The sequence below is a fragment of the Epargyreus clarus genome, unplaced genomic scaffold (genome assembly GCF_041222505.1).
Source record: "Epargyreus clarus isolate Ecla_fem2 unplaced genomic scaffold, WU_Ecla_fem_2.2 ptg000012l, whole genome shotgun sequence".
Taxonomy (NCBI): Eukaryota; Metazoa; Arthropoda; class Insecta; order Lepidoptera; family Hesperiidae; genus Epargyreus; species Epargyreus clarus.
This window is the reverse complement of record NW_027332220.1, coordinates 10,619,928-10,641,695: the sequence shown is the minus strand read 5'-3', so window position 1 is coordinate 10,641,695 and position 21,768 is coordinate 10,619,928. Positions and strand designations below refer to the sequence as shown.

The window sequence follows — 21,768 nt, the reverse complement described above, 5'->3', positions numbered from 1 at the left end:
AAGATCGGAGGCTCGGGGTGCCCCCCCCCCCTCCGCCCCCCTTAGTCCGCTAGTGTAGGAGATTACATTTTGTCTGACACGTCACGCGTCTGACACTCTCTGTAGACGTAATGCCGTGTGAACCCAGCGTAAAGTATTGAATAGTTGGTATGTTGCTTGGTCGGTAACTGGTAGGAATGTATCCCTCGCTCGCTGTGTAGGTCGGTAACGTTTGTAGGAGTGTATAGTCTGCGCCAAACTGCTAGTCCGCTCCGAATATAGCAACGAGTCGCGTCGCAATAGCAAATTACAGATATTAGCGAGACGAAGACAGCGTGGTACCCCCCGACACCGTCCGCTGCCCGCTCTCGCCCGCGGGTACATAGCAGTTAGTGTGCCCTTACGTTACGGAGTATATGCTAACTAAATCTGCGCGCAACGACTTCAGAGCGGGCTAGAAGTTTGGCGCGGACTATAACGTTTGTAGGAGTGTGCCCCGCGCTCGCGATGTAGTTGTAGCGGACGCTTAACGTGTAGTTGCGACGCATCGGTACGTAATGAGTACGGATATGTAACTCTTTGAAATTGCGCATTTTTTTTGACAAAGATACATTGCTTCCGTGTGGTCTTTTTTATTTATTGGCGCGGCCATTTGTGCTGTTTTTAGTACATAAAAAAACGAGCTAATATCCTCTGCTATTTTAAATCGTATACTCTTCCATTTTCGAAGAAAAATAAGAACGATTATAACTAAGTTCCTGTGACAATTGAAAAACATTCATAAAGGACATATCAATTAAAATTTCGATTTCAAAGCAATAATTTATTTAGCTTTGTAGACTGAGTATTCGAACATGCTTATTTTTTTCATATCATTAGTATGTTCATTAAGATATTATTTAATGGAATAAATATTTTCCTTTAGACATTTAGCAAATCTTACTTCTAATATTTGTAATGGGAAGATGTTGATGAGCCTAGGCTTAGGTTAATCTTCATTGACATAATGTCCCTTGTCTCTGTAGACTACAAATGCAATGTACACAACTTTGAAAGGTTGATAGATGCGACAAAACATCTTAACCACCTTTGTATAGTGAAGCTTAGTATGCTTGGTGCAGTGTTCATTAATCGGAGTTACTATTCGTACTTATTATATATTTTAGACATTGGCCTACTAATAAATGGATGTCATGTTTATAATATTTCTGAAAAAAAATCCGAAGGAAACATGTCAAAATCGATGTTGCTTAAAACCGTTGCATGTCAAATAGATATTATGTCATGACGTTTATCGCAACATTTAGATACTTGCGAACAATTCGCCAAATAACTTGACGAACAATGCAAGTACAACTTTTGAACAGCGAACGAATAAAGCTGCTTATTCATTTGATTCGCTAAAAGCCGACACTGTGTGGAGAACGGACGTGTATTATATTATAATGGCGAATACATGCGAATAAGTAATTTACATACCCTTTCGTATGTACTCGGCGAGTATCTAAATGTTGCGTAAAATATTTTTGCTTAAGAGCTGTTGTTATAATTATAAATTGAAATTGGAGCAATATTATATTCTTAAATCATGTACATGTCTTAATATTTTGTCAATGGGATTTTGCATATTTTTATCATACGATACGCAAACGACAGCGCGTGCGATTGTAGTACTTTTCTCGATGTGTAGCACATTCAGTTAGGACGTTTTTCAACCGGATCCAATGTCTGCTTGTCCGCTTGTTGGTAGGTCAATGGTCGTAGGTTCGATATTGTTCATTTGTGCCTGTAATACAATAATTATAAAGTTAGTTATCATGTGTGAGTCGTGGATGTTTCATTTTTTGATAGCAGATTGTATGTTGATATTTTGATCGGAGTAAAATTTTATACTGTAGTTTTAAAAATCGAGATAAAGTAAATTATAATAGTTAATGTGAAAATAATAAAATTGTAACACCAATATGTTGAAACTTAGTGAGTGATAGTTCTGTACATAATAGAAGTATATAATTATATAAGTATATGAAGTGATGTGTGTGCTACAATTATTTTTGTACAGAAATCGAGGTGGAAAAATTGATAATATTGGCTTTGTATATACGTGCTGGAGATGAAGGAGAATTTATATGATTTTCATTTTGATGTTTATAATTTTTGCCTGATTTCGAAGTCGAAACTGTAGAATGAAGTGGACGACGACATGAGTTTGGTTCGTTGTTGAGACAAATCGTAGATACAAGGAAGCTATGTATGTATGCTATGTATGTATATTTTAAAAGCAGGTCCATAATTTTCATTTTTATACCTTTATAAATATATCTTCTATGTATGTATGTTTTTTTTTATGGATAAAAAAACAGTTTTTTTAGTGGATCATTAATGACAAATAACGACTTGCATTTCATTCTTAAATCGTTTTTAATTGTAATCGTCATCTATCGATATATCGATATCGAGATTAATCGATCGATAGACATATTAACTAATTAGTACCAAAGTGGTATTTTGGTGGAAACTTGCAGGTATGTGAGGTGAGGTGCCCCATAAAACATCAAAAATGTTGATGTCTCCCTCGTTATAATCTCTTCATAAACTACAGAAACTATCACTCTCGACATATTAAAGATTCGAGTTTATGAGCATATCAAAGGACCAAGCTTCATCTACATTTAACTATCTTCCTTGTATATATGATCTATGTTCTATCTCTCATGTATGGCAACCAAACTTTTAATTTAACTGCGACATATATCCCACTGCTGGGCAGTGAGGAGTGGGGGTAAATGGTGGTTTTATGTAAGATTGAGGGCGTCTAAGGAATTCAATGGCCACTTGGTAGACTGCAAACGCTGTTAACATATTCTAAAGCGAGCAATAATGGTGATTGAAGAGCGTTATGACTGTATTTGCGCGTGGATATTTTATGTGTCTCTATTGTGTACCTTCAAACTTCAAAATTAATTTTCTATGTGTGTGAATTATATTAAAAAATGTAAGTTTGAAAATGCCACGCTATGTTGAGAGGGACGGGGTGATTTTACTTTAATTCTATCAAATAACTTCCAAATATAATTATTATTAAATGTAATTTCAAAATGGACACATTTTAAGAAACAACTGACACTTCATAGTGTGGTTGGCCCTTTATATAAATGGAACATTACCTCGCATTCCACTTGACAGTCTTACTGACTACATTGCACCTTTAATTTAGGAATGAGACATGGTCGACCGCGGTCGTTTTGATCGGTCAGTGGAACGCGTGAATGTGTCTAAAATCGTTGACAATGTGTCTTAGTAGCGTAAGAGAACTAATTGTTTTATCAAAGTTAAAACCACAGGACAATGTCGATGACAATGAGGACCTTAAAACCTTACAGAAGAGAACTCTTATTGGTACGCCTACGGTGGCACTGCCACCTTAGTTTTATTTTTTTATAATATAGGAGTAGCAGACGAGCATGCAGTACACCTAATGGTAAGTGGCTACTGCCGCCCATGGACATCTGTAATCAACCCCAGATAGGATTAGATATTCCTACCTGAGGTCGCCCACAGATGCACCGCTACCCCTGAGGACTAAGCTGGAACGCCTCGGAAATGTCTGTCTCCCTTACCACACCCTTCAAAACGGAACACAGCAGCGCTTAACACTGCTGTTATTAGGCAGAAATAGGTGTGGCGGTGGTGCAGCCGGAGTCGGACCACAGAGGGTTCTACCACCTTCAAAAAATTGAAACTACTGGCTATTATCAGATGGACTGCATGCTGGTTTGCCACTTTTCGTTAAAAAAAAATTACTACCATAAATTAGACCTAATGTAATTGTCTTTATTGGACATAATATTTTCTGTGGTTTGAACTTTGTATAAGAAAAAAATAATGCTAAAAGATGTGCTACTGTTGTGTTCATACTAATACATTATTATGACAGCCTTAGTCCGTTTCTGTGCAACAGTTTTGTGGATGTTCTAAATAATATCGCAAAGTTTTCGCCGTGGATATCAATTTTACGCGTATTTCCGCTACTGATTTCCGTACCTTTGTTTTCCGTTATGGATAACAGTATAATGCATATTTTCCGCTACGGATTCTCATACATTGTATATTTCCTGCTGCAAAATTCCTTTAATTGCATATTTATGCTGTGGACATCGTATTGCGCCTAATTTCCATACGCCTCATATGTCCCGCTGCAGAATTCAGTTAATATCGTATTTTGCTGCAGACATTTCGATATGGATTCGATTCGATTTCGATATTTTCCGATATAGATTTCCGAACATCACCTATTTTCCGATGTGAATATCTTACTTAAAATTTTCCACTTAACTGCAGTACAGATTAACTCGGTTTGACTTACATTATGTAATCATATCATTTCTGAACGATTGTTTCGACAGTTTTGTAACTAGTTAAAGATTTAGGCCGTACTAATATTTTTTGTGACCGATTACATACAAGTAATTGCGAACGAAAATTCCGTATTTGATGATTTTTAAGATATTTTTTGAATCGTATTTTTGGAAGTACGTTCTTTGATTTTTTTATTATTATGTGCTCTTTGTAAATCTTTTTAACCCGAATAATTTATATTGTTGGTTGTATATTTACGACCTCTGTTGCGTTCTATTATATAAGATAATGTTACATGATTTTTATGTGTGGAATAATCCAGTTGTATCTTCTAAGTATCATACATTATTATATTGTAGTTATAAGTTTTTGAGAGTAAGTTATGGTGCTATGAACTCGTTTACCACAAAAGTAGGGAGAGGTTGCATTTCATTGTAATAAAATTATTATAATTTTCATGTGAGGCTGTGTTCCACGTGTGGTTGTAATGGCAATGTTTGCTCGGAAATTCATTTGCGTCACGGGATCCACTTGATTATTGAAACCATTGCGTTATATAGTGGAATGCGGTTATTCTACTTTTGTATTTGTTTCTTACATCCAGTGGAAGACAGTCAAGTGTAATAATAATATGTTTTATGAATGTGCCGTACTTCCATAAATGCGATTTTAAATTCATATTTCTTTTGTTATTTCATTTACTCTGATTTGCTATTTAAATAATTTAACTACCATTTTGAGAGTCATTGCGTTTTTCCTGTCGCGCGTGTTTACATCCTATCGTTTCATAGTTAGCACGCTGTCCGCGAACTGCAACGGGTTAATTCTTGTTTTTGAGAAACGCGCGCGGTTGGTAAAACGCGCGACAGGAAAAGTGCCTTAATATAAATATGTCAGATTAGTAGAATTGATACGTAGGGATGTGTCGTCTTTGAGTGAATAGAAAAACGTGAAACTGATTAGAATTATTTTTAAATTTTTATTTAAACTTGCAACGGGACACGAATCACAATATCATAAAGAAAATAAAATATAGTATATTTTAAACAGAATGTAAATATTAATTTAGTTTAGTGTATAAGATTTATCATCATTTAAAATATAGTTGATATTATATTATGTATTTGTAAGATATTATTTACTTGTGTTTGTTTTACCGTAACATCGACCACTAAAACTAGTTGCGTTGTCATTTTGTATGTCCGATACATAGTGGTCATTCTGTAGTCAGCTATATATTATAAAATATATAATATTAGATTAAGAGAAGATACTATTCACAGATATATTGTGTTTTCTTTTATTTTACAAAAAATCTGCTTAACACAACGCTGTATTAATTTTCCTTGCCAATAAATGGGCGTAAAGAAATATTTTTTTAATTACATCAATTTGGTAAAATATTGGAGTTCAACTGGCGGTTCCGTCTGCCGTATATAGCAGGACTTAGCGCTGCTGTGTTCTGGTTTGAAGGGTGTGGTAAAGCACAATTATTCTTCGATGCATTCCCTCACTGAATCTTCAAGAGTACCAAAACGTTTGGGGTCAATATGGAGTAGGTAGTGGTAGGAGGTCTATATGGAGTTGATTACAGATTTCCATAGATGGCAGTGACCACATTTGACCACATCAGGTGGATAAAATCGACGGGTCCTACGTAAACTGGTGCAAGTGCATTTTCACAACTTTACAGTAGAGCGATTTGAATGTTCTAATGCGTGTAACTTTAACATTATTCAACGTACATAGTTAAGATTTTAAAATGGTATAATTGAATCCTTTTGAAAAAAAACTGCATTATACGTGAATAATGTTAAAGTTACACGCATTAGAATGATCGTTTGCTACCTATGACTCTCGTCTGGATTGACTGAAGAACTAGAACATGCTATTAGGCGTGTGACCAAGCATTCCAACTTAGTCCGAAGAACAAAATGATATATATTAGCGCTATATAGATTAACTTAAAAATACGTCCTTCTGGTTACACACGGTTACTCCTATTTACTATTTACATCATCAAGCAGTTCTTACATTTCGGCGGATGGGTGTAATATAGACGCCGGCTAACTTACATATGGAGGCGACCATCTTAATTGTTATGAGTTCTCGGGAGTGACAATGCATCTTTGATTGACATCAAGAACCCAAGTATTGTTCTATAATATATGAAGTTTATTACAGCTGTCCACGGGCGGCAGTGACCACTTATCATCATGTCATCACTGGTCGCTTCCAACTTTTATATTACAAAAAAATGTCATCACAGTTATCTATCTTATCGCGATTATATTTCAATTTTGGGATGTTCTCTACGTATAAAGTTAATGACGTCAGACAGTTGACATTCAATTTGCGTGCAGAGTGATAAGATGTGTTATCTCCTAAAAATATACATAGTATGGCAGAGGAAAAGTTATTATCGCTGTTCTATATCGAATGGGCAGATTTTTGAAGATAAACTATAAATAAACTTCTTGATCTGATTGATACGACTTGTGTGGCGGGTCCTCCATCTAGGTTTAACGCGGGTTCGATCCCCGGCCAATCAGACACCTGAATTATGAATTTGGTTGGTACTGGAATCTGGGTGGTTGAGTGTCCATGGCACCCACGACACAGAATTTTAGTATGGGACTCTAAAAGTAAGAAAACTATCTAAAATCGTTTTATCTGAGTCCGTAAGACTCTTTGTATATGGGCTTAGATAATTAAACCAATATTAGTTGGTTTAATTATCTAAGTAAATGACAAAAATGATGGCGGTATGATTAATTTTACTAACTCATTACGCATTACACAAATATGAGGAGATATTACTTATGTAAATAGCATTCATTTTGGTATTCCCTACATTAGTCTCACCACTTGAAACTAAATGCCCTGAATACAGAAAGATTGTGAGGAGATAAGGATATATTGGTACTAATAATTGCTCATTCAATTGCTTCAAGTACCGAGATAATCAATGGGAAATTCATTTCAACTGTGGATTTGTCATGTTTTGTTTCTTGTTTACATTACACATTTTATTAGTTTTTGAACCACTGGAAACCTATTACGCAAATTAAATTGATTTCCTCCTGTAAAATCATGTAGTTAATATTATTATGTTTCTATTCTGTTTTTTTCCTGTTGTTCATTTTCAGTTTTCACTCAAAAATGGTTTAGGTAAGTGACTAAATAGTCTTTCAAATTACCTGGAATTACACTAATGATGTATAACTTCAGAATTTATGCGTAACTGGTTGTTTTGTGTGAAATCATTTCATTTTTATCACTAAACTATGAGGTTTAGTTTAACTATGGTAGGTATAGAGTTTAGGTTAACTATGGTAAATGGTAAAAGCAGCTCACAAATCTGTCACCGATTTTTAGTAGGATTAGAATTTTACCTAAGATCGTCCATAGATGCATCGCTACCCCCTAGTGAGGATTAAGTGAAACCTCGTGTTTCTCTAATAACAAACAAGAAAATGTTTAACACCGCTTTTATAAGGCAGAATTATTTAGTTGGAAATATTCGGACTTTAAGAAAAGTATTATTAGGCTGCTTATATAACGACTTGTCAACTGATCGTGGAAATGTTAATAGGTACTCATCTAAGTTTTGAATAAGGTAATTTCCTATTATTGTAAGTAATCTCCTACGTCATAAAAAAGGAATGTGACCTGTGGTGACGTCAATATCTATCTTATGTAAATATTACCAACAGGAAGATGTATCCCGTAAACAGCTTGCAGGTTTCAATTAAATGAAGAAATAGTGGAATGAATGAAACTCCAATAACCTTTTTCCTGTTGTCTTTTGTAGGGAATAATGCTTGTCTTATTACTAATAGCCCTTGCTATTTTTTATTGTTATGTAGCATAGTAAAATGTATGTAGTGACAAACTTACCACCGAAACCTATTACGCAAATTAAATTGATTTCCTCCTGTAAAATCATGTAGTTAATATTATTATGTTTCTATTCTGTTTTTTTCCTGTTGTTCATTTTCAGTTTTCACTCAAAAATGGTTTAGGTAAGTGACTAAATAGTCTTTCAAATTACCTGGAATTACACTAATGATGTATAACTTCAGAATTTATGCGTAACTGGTTGTTTTGTGTGAAATCATTTCATTTTTATCACTAAACTATGAGGTTGATTCATAAATTTGCTAACATAGGTTTGTTTTGGCAATGTAGCGAGCTTTGCAATTGAAGATATCGTGTAGGTATGTTATAGATTCAGAAGATGTTATGTGATTACCTACTGCCCTGAAAGAACATAAATGTTTTCAATGAATTATAACAGTAAAAAGACATGCCCGATATGTCCTCAGACTTAGCGTCGAACAAGTAATTTTGCTGCTTAAGACAGAAATTGCCAGGTATATCTCTCGAATAGAAACTCCTCCCGTGTATGGCGTAGGTGGCGACTAAGGTTAAGTACTTCTCATTTTTACAATGTGCATATTAAAATTGATTCACTTGCTATGTCGGTGAAGGAAAACATCGTGAGAAACCTACACTCCTGAGACCCTTTAAAAAAAATCTCAAAAGCGTGTAAAATTTACAAATTCACTTGGCCAGCGTGGTGGTCTATAGCCTAATCCTCTCACTCTTAGAGAGAGCCATGCCTAGCAGAGAGACAGTAATGGATTGAAGACAACGTACAAAAGAGGACTTAAGGGTCGACGGGTAGATGGACAGGTAGATGGTAGCGGTGTCTTACTCTTAAGGTTTGTTTCAGATTAAAATCCCATAGTTTAGGAAAAAAAAAATCAATGACATTGTTTTGAACTATTTCCAACAAGTGCGTAATTTTAATATAGGCATGATAATTACATCAAGCAGTGATAGCCTAATTGTTAAGAAACTCTGCCTCTCGAACGAGGGGTCCGAGGTTCAAATCCCAGACCTCGGATATTTGAAAAGTTATGTGCGTATTAGGAATTAATTATCACTTAAACGGTAAAGAAAAACATCATGAGGAAACCTGTACACCTGAGGGATTAGGGAAAAAAACTTATCTCCGGTCTTAAGGTTTACAAAGTGAAGTCTACTAATATGCACTTGGCCAGCGCAGTGGACTATGGTCTAATCCTTATCCTTCTGAGAGGAGGCCCATGCCCAGCAGTGGGACAATAATGGGTTGATGATGATGATACTTACCAGAACTCCTCACTTCAGATAAGTAGGTATATCTAAGAATCAAAATTAATGATTTTTCCCACACTTCAGCACCTGACAGTAATTTCCAATGTGTCACTTCCCTTTGTTTGTTTTTCGTGGACGAATGCGTGAATCGCATTGTTCCTGAAAATCTGTTACACAGTCATTGTTTCGATGTAATCTTATCAGTGATCGGTTATTGTGTTACAAACTAAGATTTGATTAGGTTTGGCTAAAGTTGTGTGAGCTATGGTCATATTAGAAATTCTTAGAAATGAATGTTCCTAACCTACTTATCAGAATGATTTCCAGCTTTTAATTTTTTACAAAAATCTTCCTTGTTTAAGTAATTAAATTGAAGTACGAAATGATCATGAAACCACCTGATGGTAAATGGTAAAAGTAGCTCACAAATCTGTCACCGATTTTTAGTAGGATTAGAATTTTACCTAAGATCGTCCATAGATGCATCGCTACCCCTTAGTGAGGACTAAGTGAAACCTTGTGTTTCTCTAATAACAAACAAGAAAATGTTTAACACCGCTTGTATAAGGCAGAATTATTTAGTTGGAAATATTCGGACTTCAAGAAAAGTATTATTAGGCTGCTTATATAACGACTTGTCAACTGATCGTGGAAATGTTAATAGGTACTCATCTAAGTTTTGAATAAGGTAATTTCCTATTATTGTAAGTAATTCTACGTCATAAAAAAGGAATGTGACCTGTGGTGACGTCAATATCTATCTTATGTAAATATTACCAACAGGAAGATGTATCCCGTAAACAGCTTGCAGGTTTCAATTAAATGAAGAAATAGTGGAATGAATGAAACTCCAATAACCTTTTTCCTGTTGTCTTTTGTAGGGAATAATGCTTGTCTTATTACAAATAGCCCTTGCTATTTTTTATTGTTATGTAGCATAGTAAAATGTATGTAGTGACAAACTTACATGCTAAGTTTAAAATTTCAGTTGTTTATGATAAGGATTGTGAGCTGAGACAGGTGAACTGCCACGTAACAAGGTCTAAAAAGATACCTATAAAGCTTATAGATCAGCAAATTATGCATACAACAGCCATTTCTAAAATGCTATGTTTTTTATACCGATTCATCCAAATGTGCTGCTTTAAAAACATTAAATGATTAAATCCATTGAGTCTACTCGTACCTACATAACAGCTTTAGTCTAATATGGAACATAATCGAGTGGGCGTAGATTAGGTAGCTACTTATATACTTGAATGTCGCCATATAGAACTTATAAGATTTGCCTTAAACATGTAAAAATAAAGCAACATACTTTTAGGTATATTTTGATGAAATTTAAACGATATGTTTTAAAAACGACTGTTAAAAATGATAGTTTCTAAAATAAAATTTTAGATTTACTTGAGGGCTGTTTGAATAAAATATAATGGGAAAATTATCGACACGGCTGGCAACACTGACGTGTTAGACACATTGTTTATTGATCCTTCACCCACGCTCTACGCTTCACTGATTTCTAGTGTTTGGATTAACAAAGGTTTACAGTCTATTTCTGACCGCATACATACATAATTACATAGCTTTGTAGTACATACATACATATATACATACAACGTAATACAGACGAACAGATATTAGATTGCTAAACTACTTGGTGTTTTGAATACCTGGCGATTCACGCATATTGAAGATTGAGAGTTTGAACTCTGGTAGAGTCAACTTTATCCAGATCCTTCATAGTTTATATTTGATGTGGGAATACCTTATATTTGTCGACTCGACACTGTATATTGAGGGTGGCATGACCCTACGTTATGCAACTGCATATGACACGATTTGGATTTTGGTGTTTGGAGGTTCATCTCCCCTGGCTACGACACTACGAACACATACAAACACTTGATAAAAAAATCAATAGTATACTTAGGTACGTTATTTTTTTATCAGGTTGAGAAAGAAAAGAGGATTTACCTAGATTTTTTCGTACTGTGATAGCGAAATGAGTACAAGATCATGATAGAAGGTGGTAGAACCCATTTTGGTTGGACTCCGGCGGCACCACCGCCACACCTATTTCTACCTAATAACAGCAATGTTAAGCGCTGCTGTGTTCCGGTTTGAAGGGTGTGGTAAGGGAGACAGATTTTTCCGAGGCTATCCAGCTTAGTCCTCAGGGTAGCGGCGCATCTGTGACCGACCTCAGGTAGGAATATCCAATCCTATCTGAGGTTGATTACAGATGTCCATGGGCGGCAGTAGCCACTTACCATCAGGTGGACTGCATGCTCGTCTGCTACTCTTATATTATAAAAAAAAAAGAATTATATTTATTCTGGTTGAAACCTTTCGTGGTTGGGCTGTATTGCTACTGAAACAAGAGTACCATTTATTACTTTTGGTTTAGGGGTATGCTAGAGCCATATATTTTTTATAATATTGAAGTACCAAACGAGCATGCAGTCCATTTGATATAAAGTGGCTACTGCCACGGGCCGCCCATCTTATCACATCTAGACATCAACCCACATACGATTACTAGCTGAGGTTTGTCCCAAATGTGTTGCTACCCTAAAAGGCTAATTTGGAATGCCTCGGATATGCATAGGTCTTTTTACACGCCCTTCAAAACGAAACACGGGAGCGTTTATTAGGCAAAAATGGCCAGAATTTTTATTTAGATTCCATCCAATATCAAAATAAAAAAAATATTGGGCTCGTCCGGGATTTGAACCCGGGACCTCTCGCACCCTAAGCGAAAATCATACCCCTAGACCAACGAGCCGGTTGATATTGTTGATAAAATATAGTAACATATATTTCTATATTATTTTAATTTTTTATTAACGTTGATATGTGTTACGAATAAAAGTCACGTAGAGCTTCCTATATTACATATTTCTTTATTGCTATCATCATTACAAATTTTATCACCTACTTATAAAATTCATTTCTCAGACATTTATATATTTGTGACGTTCCTGGTTAGTCTGAGCGTGCGTTATGCGTTATAGTCTAGTTATGCGTGATCAGCGTGATCATCTGGGTTAGTCAATGAAAGCAGTATCGCTGTTATGATCGGTCACAGGAATCCTATCGTGTTTTGAAGTTGGTAGAACCTTTTATGATTCGACTCTGGAGACACCGCCGTTCAGCTTGGAGTCTAGTCTTAGATATACATATATTTAAATTAAGCTTAGTGGACATTACATCAGAGGAGGCGCAAATGCATCGCTTGTTTTGAATGAGAGCTTTTTTCGAAAGTATTAGAACCTTCTGTGGTTCGACTCCGGTGGTCCAACAGACACTTCTATTTCTGGATAATAACAGCAGTGTTAAACGAGGTTAGAAGTGTATGGTAAGGAAGTCATACCGGGCATGGAAGACATTCCAGCTTACTCCTCAGGAGTAACGGCGAATCTGTAGCCGACCTCAGCTGTGAATCTAATCCTATCTAGGCTCGATTACAGATGTCTGTCTCAGGGCGGTAGTAGCCACTAAACAACAGGTGGATTGCATGCTCGTGTGCTACTTATACATTATAAACAAAAGCTTTTTTGAGATATCTTAAGCTAAATTGTGATCAATTTAAGATCAGGACTTTTGACAAGTTGATTCCAGCTGTGAGGAACTAACACTAATATAAAAAGCTATTTTTTTCAAATTGCGCAATTTATATAATTGCGTGAACATTTTTTTTTATTTCGTCATTAAAATATGTATGTACCTATAGGATATCAGTGAAATGCACAGTCATGGTATGATGGTAATTTTGCAATTACCGGGCAAAGGTTTTGATGATTCAATTCAGTCCACGAGAGTTTTCCTTCCTACCAACACTTGTGTAATACAATTTTATGTTACTTCTTGGTGTAGTTAAAGTATGCATACTATTCAGTTACTTTCTGGTCACTATTATTCACATGGCTGATTTAAGCTTTCTATCCCACTGTAAGACAGAGGTTTCTTTTAACACAATCTGTAAAATGTATCTAAAATAAGGTAACACTGAATAGTTCTGGGTTCAAAGACTTTAGAAACTTGATAACAGTAAGGAGAATTAGACAGTAGGTATGTAGGTTTCCTTGCGTTTTTTCCGGCACCATATTAGTACGGACAATGACTAATGATTTCGAAGAATCAGATTAGAAACAAAGGAGATCTCTAGTGCATAATAACGAAATGTATGTTTTAAAGTTCTTGCTGATTTTTGGGCATAACTATGTATAAGAGAATTGCCATATGAATCTGGCATGATCATTGAACATATATAAATCGAAAGGGTAAATGGGTTATATCTTTCTCTCGTAGGAGCGTCGTTTAGTTCTTTCACCATTTTATTTAGATACAATTTATTCCAGAATAGCAAGAAAAAAATAGTCAAGTCACAAACGACTCACGCTTGGAACTAGTTGCGAGGTGAGATTTGAGGTGTTGACAGTTTTAAGAAGATATATTTCCCTAAGTCTATTTCTGCATCGCATCTGAGACCGACTTTAGATAGATTGCATTTTTTGTTCTTTAAATAGATGCTTTTCGGCATTGCAACTTGCATTTTCGTAAAATTTTGCCAAGATCTTAATATTATCATTTATCTATTTTTATTCAACAAATCGATATCATTTGAGTCTTTTCAGTTGATTTCAAATTTTAAAAACTTAATTGGTAATTCGCTTACTACGTAGCTATTTATAAATTCACAGTGGTTAGCACTACAGAACTTAGCAGGCTAATAACGAAGCAATTATTATCTAATTCACATTTCTAAGTTAATTGCGGCAATGTTGCTTGATGAAACGCAAATTGATCCGCATCGAAGGACTATTGTTTTCTCATTAACTTTCTGTCTTTCAAATGAGGTTTGAATGATAGAAAGTAAATGATTTCGAATCGTATTAAGTGAAATAATAGGTTAGTTACACGAAACACACTGGTTTCATAAATGAACATGTTGAATTCAACTAATCTCTTACTCAACATCTGACTAATGTATAGTTAAAGATTAGCTACGAAAATATAGGTACTATTTGTCCCGAAGATTGGTGTTTCAAAACCAAAAGATGTTTTCAAACCTGACCTGACCCAGGTGGAGATGAACTAACAAAATTGCGATTATGTAACCGAGCTGAACGCGGCGTAATCGATTTGTAGTCGTTTGCGGTTGTACATTACTTGCGCCGTACAACTCGCTGCTTTCAGCACCTTCACGTGCAGTAATGTATGTCATAGAAATTAAACAGCAATGGCATGACTTATTGGAAAATCTGCGAATAATAGGATGACGTTTTCGTTCGCACCGGGTGCGCGTGCTGGCCGGCGACACGCGGCCAATCGCGGCCCGCAGCGGCGACACACCTCCGTGGGGTTTATAATTGGAACGTTGCGCGCGCACTCAGTCGCGGTATCGAGCGCCGTTCGCGACGTCAGTGTCAGTCGGTGCGCGGTTGTCAGTTAAGTCGTCGGGCGCGGCGGGTACACGCGTGTGATAGAGTGATCAGTGCGCGGAGCTGCGAACATGGCTCTGCTTCGTCGGCTGGCAGTGAACGCGCCCCGCAGCGTGCGGGTGTTATCCTCGGCGCCGCCGTCGCGCGACGACCTAGACCTCAGCTTCAACAGCCCGAAGGATGCGTTCAAGAGCAAGAAAACGAGCGAGCTGGTGCGGGCGTACCTCGTCTACCAGATATGCTCGATCAACTGGATCGTCGAGAACAACGACATGGTGAGTGGATCGATAAACAGCTGATCTTACGTAAGAAGCACTGCAGTTGCTACTGCGCCGGCCGCCGGCGGCGTCCGTCGAGCGTGAACGGTCGAAAATGACTCTAAAATTAACTGAGACATGCGTCCTTGAATTTGATTCGGCGGCGGTGAGTGATGATTGAGAATTGCGAGTCTTCGATTTTCGAGCGAGGACTTGCACGTGTTTCGGAGCGACCGTCCAGTCGTGGTTATTGTGTTGTAATTATGTCGATTCGCGTTTCGCATAGTTTTATGGATGCTGGGTAATTTGCGAAAACGTTACGTCATCGTAGAAAGGTTTCTTTTGATGAAAATCGTGTAGCGTGGTCGCCCTTATTGGTTTAGACAGTTTCGGCGCATGCTTGACTGGGCACAAGGACTGGTTGGGGAAAGAATGGGGCATCGTATGAATGGGGCCTGGGGAATGGATTTTTGATTGTTCCGGTGGTGCGCATGCGTGCTGGAGCGTGGAACTCGCAGACGCCCGGCTAGACTAGAAACTAGTTGCTAGGGCAGGGTTACCTAACCGCTAGACTGCATTCCAACCAGCTTTTTATTCTGTGGGAGAACGCTAATGGGGCTGCATTAGTGGCTATCGTTTGCGAAGTAGTCTTACTTTCTTAGAGTTCTGCAATAAGGAGCCTATTATTCTACGGAATCCGTCTGTTTTAGCTTTATAATAAATTTGGTTCGCCGCAAAAACGATATTTAAGGTAACAAATAAGGGTCTAACATAGTATGATTAGGTAATGATAAAAAGGGATAACGAAAGGTCTTAAGGAATATTAAGTAATAATAAAAAACGGCCAAGTGTGAGTCGAGATCGTAGTAAAAATTCTGAACCGTATGATAGAAAACACTTTTTTTGCAAAATAACTAATTATGTAACACCAATATATTTATTTTACGGAATCTTTGGTGATCGAATCTGCCTCACACTTGACATTATTACATATTTTAAAGTACTATTGATAGGCAATAAGATACCAAGGCACTTTTTGATTTTTTTTTATTAGGTTTAGTCTAGACTATAAATTGAATTAAATGTTCTCATAGGCAAGAGGAGGTCAACATCCAACCATCAACTGAACTGAAATAAAAATTACAATTTTACGTTTTTTATAATTAATTTCCCAATCCACTTCATCCAAATTGCAGACAGGGGGAAGGCGGTATCATGTATTGAACTAAAATCAAAATTCACTCTTTTGCAGTGTTTATAAGTTCAATCCCCTTTTTGAGAATGCTTGCATAATTTGGGGGATCGCCTGACACGCAAAACGACAACCGAAAAAACCCGTTTTTGTTCCCAGAATTTTCGATTTAACAAAGAAGGCAATCTGTCGTTACCAATACCTTCGTTTTTTTTGCTTTTAATATTTTTAACTATATTTTAAAATTGTCTTTTTCAGTCAAAATTGTCCAAAGTATGTTAAGTATTCTGTCGTTGCGTCAACTCCAAATAAAAAAATGATATTTTTAGTGATATGTGCTTGTATGCGCAGGAGATATTTTTTTTAATTAAGTTTTATTGCGTGCGATAAGGCACAGGCTTAGCAGAGAAAATAGCAGTTATTTTTAATTTAAAACAAACATTTTGAAATCACAGACGGACAATTTTCAATATATTTTATTAATGTATCTGATAATACCTAGCTAAAGCGACAGTGTGAAGTACGAGTACCTTGGACCTGTTTTGAGCAGATATTTCGTTTTTGGAAAGACCACAATATTAGTCACATTTTATTCTACAAGGAAAACTATTTTATCCTCATGAGTGCGAAGATTTTTCATCTGTGCAATAACATATTTCTAGTAGAAACGTGCTTAAGGATAATTCGAAAATTATTTTGGTCCTTTCATAATATCGAAAAAGGGAATTACATAATACAGTTTTCTCTCTTGACTATATATTGCAAAGCAAGAACTAATCTTTTCTGCTTTATTTATTGTGACATGAAATAATCAGTTGTTATCATTTAACACGATGAGCATAATATTGTTTAAAAAAATGTACATTTTTATTTCTTTTCACAATTAATTTTTTTGGAATTTTCATTTAACTTTGATGTGAAAAGCGATTTGCGAATTACGATATCACGATACTTTTTCTCAAGACAATTTTTTTTTAAATTTACTTTCCTCACAGACGTAGGAAGGGATTAGAAGTCTAGAGAGTAGAGTGATAAAAAGTGCAAAGATAACGTTTAATACGAACGACTTAGGATATGATTGGTTTCTCGCGATCGATGCAACATACGTAGGCTGCATAGACCATGATATAACGCGAAGCTTTAAAGGTTTTATCCGCACCAGAGTTAGTTCTATAATTCGATTATGCGAAAAATATAGGTTAAAGTATCCATTTTTTTAGTTATTACATAAAGGATTTTTTTTATATTAAGTAATACGAATTTTAAGTCACTTTTTTAGGTAATTGTAGTAGCAATTGAATTAGTAAATGAACGTAATGACCGACGAATAGTATGTATATCAGAGGGATGGGAGAGGGTTAGGTTGAATCAAAGACATCTTCTTCATCTGGCGGATTTGAAGTTTGTTTGCTAATGCTTCTTATTAATAATCAATCTATCCAATGTTTTGATCCGAAGATCGAAATTTGACAATTTCTGCCTACTAGAAACTAAACTTGGTACAGAAAAGATCTTCACCATCTGGCGGATACAAGTTTGTTTTCTAAAGCTCCTTCTTAAGAATTAAATATATACAATGTTTGTCAATTTGTCAACTTTTTACTACTTGGAAGAGTCCGCGCCAAACTGCTAGTCCGCTCTGAATATAGAAATGTATAGAAATGAGTCGCGACGCCGTAGCAAATTGTATGACTACCCCTGCTCGCAACAACAATAGAGCGGGCTAGCAGTTTGGCGCGGATTATACAAAGAATATCACCACTGGTATAGTTACATATCACATGAACGGCTCATAAAAATTATTGGTTTTTCGCGATCGATTGACTCGAAGTGCTGCCAAGAGGCTGCCTTAATGGGCTTGGCTTGCCAGCTTCCGCGGTATACTTATCGGAGATTGTGCCAAAGCTCTCTGCTAAAAATGGGGCTACTACAGTAGAAATGCCACACATTTATATATCGCGTATGCAATACCTCACATTGCTGAGAGTAAATATTATATAAGTAAGTTCAGACTTCTACTATAGTCGCGTAATACTCCTAGTCCGCTCTGAATACAGAAATGAATCGCGTCTCCATAGAAAATTGTAGGACTACACCTGCTCGCAACAACTTCAGAGCGGACTAGCAGTTTGGCGCGGACTATAATAAGACTACATTTAACTTCTTTTTATTATTTAAACTCGCGTAGCAAGTGAGACTGAGTCTTAGGTGGATTGTAATGATTAGTGTTTTAAAGACCTTTAAATAGGATTAAAGTGTTATCAGAAGTCGGTTCTAGTGGCTTTGGTAGACTATTGGTATACTATTGGTACTTCAAGATCTCGTTTTGGAGATACTATCACTATATTTATTTATGCCTATATGATAACAGCAGTCTTAAGTGTTTTATACTATGAAGAGGAAAGGTTATAAAAAATATTAAGTATGCGAGGAAATACATGTTGATTCTAAGGGGTAACAACTCATCTATAGCCGATTTCAGGTTTCCAATCTATACATATAAATAAAATTGGAGTGTCTGTTTTTAATATTGAAATAACCTCTTTTTACTACATGCATATACATATACACTCGGTAAATACACCAAAATAACATTTTTTACAATTTTTGTCTCTCTGTTTGTTCTGGCTAATCTCTGAAATGGCCGGACCGACTTTGACGGGACTTTTATTGGCAGGTAGCTAATGTAATAAGGAGTAACTTAGGCTACTTATATTTCAGAACTACCTGTGCCCCTGTTTCTTTTTAACGCGGGTGAAACCGCGGGGCACAGCTAGTCTTATATAAAGTTGATCTAGAATCAATTGATGTTTACTTACCATCAGGTGGACTGCATGCTGGTCTGCTAATACTATTTAATAAAATATTGTGAAATAACTAAGTTCTAGTCTTTCATAAACTCCTTTGCCCAAAACGTTTAGAGTGGTTACATACGAAAAGTAGGTAATTAGCAGTTTTACTATAATTTGATGTAAACTTTTTGGTCACGACTATTGAGTATACGTATACTTCATATACATCGACCTAAATCATGGACTTTGCATCGCTTAAAATATCCAAATACTAAATTCTTTACAGAAAAGAAAAAGTAACTACTTTTTACCTCTAGCGGCTTAAGCGCATCCTTATGCGCGATGGGGCGGTCCGCTCCGGGCCGCCGATTCTGGAGGCCTCCAAACACAGTTGCTAAAAAATGCTCGCCAGAACCAAACCATCTATGAAATGTGTATCAGACAGCGAAAAAAGGCGCCGAATAATTTTATGACACTTTGTAAAATTAAATTAACTTTTTACACTGGGGTCCTCCTTTTAAACTTTCGCCCCGGGACTCTGACGACTTTACTCCGCCACTGCTTTTTACCACGCTTTTATTAGCTTGACCAGTATGTATGTATGTAACGGAATCTTAAAACTCGATTTTTACCCACTTTGAACTGTCCGATTTATTTAAAAATTTGAACAATTAAGAACCGATGACAATACACGATTTAAATAATTTTATTCTCCTCATTAGGATTGTCCGGAATCAGGATTAACGATTTTCCTTGTGCGTTCTTAGCGTGGTTTTTAGTTTTAAACTATAATTATTATTTGTTATTTATTTATGAATGAAATTATCTCTAGATAAGACAATAGTGAGAATATCGTCTGTAGTGCTGTCTGATATATTGTTTGTATTCTTAATACGTTTAGTACGAGAGCTGGTCGTATATTTTTTATGTCTATCTGATTTTAAGTAAATAAATATTGTATAGACAAATTATTAAAAAAAAAAAGAACTAAAAGTATTCTTTTTTCCAGGCTCCATATCAAAATTCATTTGTAAGTTGATTTAAAAAGTTTTATTTAAAAAGGTTTTAATATACACCTTTCATTACTAAATGTACATTGAGTTAAATTCCTTTTAAATTAAATTTTCCTCATTTAGTCTTTATCCTTTATCCTTGAAACCACAGATGATTTTTTAAATCAATTTTGTTGAATAATGAAATAAAATTTATAACTAGATGTAAAATATTGAATAAAGATTTTTAAATTAAAGAGTCCTTGCTTATGGGTATACTTATACTGGGCGATATCGCATAATCATATTTTTTTTTAATAAAAATCATATGCACATACATGTCGCGCAGTCGGGTCTTAGACTATAGGCAAGTCATCATATTTGTAGATGTTACTGCTAAATTATATTTGTTCAAGAATAACACGCAACTAAGATAAGGGCACAGCTACATACCACCTGAAAAACATCTATATAAAAATATTTTGGACAACCCGCAAGGCACGACTCATAGCTCATTAAATTGTAAAAATAAATTATGGTTTAAAAACTAAAAACCACGCTATAATTGCATATTAAAAATCGTTCAGCGATTTTTCATAATAATTAATATCTTGTATTAAATATTCTTTATAAATTGTTCAAAATTAATCAGACCGTTCAAAGTGGGTAAAAAACAAGTATATTATAATATATATATACCTAGTATTTTATTTATTGTAACACTAACACAAAGTTAAGGTACAAAAGGGCTAACATAATGCCTAATGGCATATACATATGTATTATGGTATGGCATTATATACATATAATACCTAAAAGTTGACAACGAAAACCACTTGCCCCTCGTATGTTCGGGCCACTGAGTACATACGAGTAGCGAAACCAGTTTGCACTAGTTAGCGGTAAATGGCAATGGTATTATAACCAATGTCATCGACCGATAACCATGCCATCCGCTGCTGCTCGACCTGAAAAATTGGAGTAAGTCAATGGAGTAAGCGACGCCGACTGTAAGCCGAAAGTAGGGTTTTGAGATTGGCTTATAAGTCAGTTTTTTTTTTTATTGAAATGCCCAAGCCGTGGTAAATGTATGACTCTATCTGGGGTTCCGATATTTTAATTTATTTTTAATGAAATGCCAAAACCGTAGTAACTGTGCCTCTAAATTGGTTCAAAAGACAGATTGTCGTAGATATTTTATTACTAAATTGTCGCTTGAGTAGCAGATTGTGACAGAGCAGTAATTAAGGAATCTAAAGCATTTTTCCTTTTTTTAAAGTCAAAGTGAAAGTCAAAAATATTTTATTCAAGAGATTCTTTACAGAGCTCTTTTTGAAGTCAATATACCGCCACTTCGCAAGGTGTTTCGTTATGGAGAAGAAGCGGCGAAAGAAACTTCATAACACAATATTTTTTTAAAATAGTACTTACCTACTGTCTGAAAGTATTAAATAAGTTTTGAAGATACTAAGCTGCTTTTTGTAATCAATTCTATTAAATGTATTCTAGGTTATTAGCGGTAGTCAGTAGAGGAGTTTTAAAATGAGCACGATTTTCAAAATTTTCGGGAATAATGACGGGAAAATTATTGTAATGTGAATAACA

General features: G+C 35.7%; 1 protein-coding gene and 1 non-coding gene across 3 annotated transcripts in view; one reads left to right on the top strand and one right to left on the bottom strand.

The window, feature by feature from the left end:
* Positions 1–12,199: 12,199 nt before the first annotated feature.
* On the bottom strand, positions 12,200–12,271 carry TRNAP-AGG (transfer RNA proline (anticodon AGG)). The gene has a single exon. It is a non-coding gene; the product is annotated as a tRNA-Pro (tRNA).
* A 2,606-nt stretch (positions 12,272–14,877) lies between these two features.
* The window catches only part of slgA (proline dehydrogenase slgA), a 39,812-nt gene continuing 32,921 nt past the window's right edge, over positions 14,878–21,768 (top strand). For both annotated transcript variants that reach the window (XM_073078566.1, XM_073078565.1), the window contains exon 1: positions 14,878–15,205. In XM_073078566.1, the coding sequence (XP_072934667.1) occupies positions 15,002–15,205 (204 nt within the window). In that variant the 5' untranslated portion in view covers positions 14,878–15,001. The remainder of the gene's footprint in view (positions 15,206–21,768) is intronic.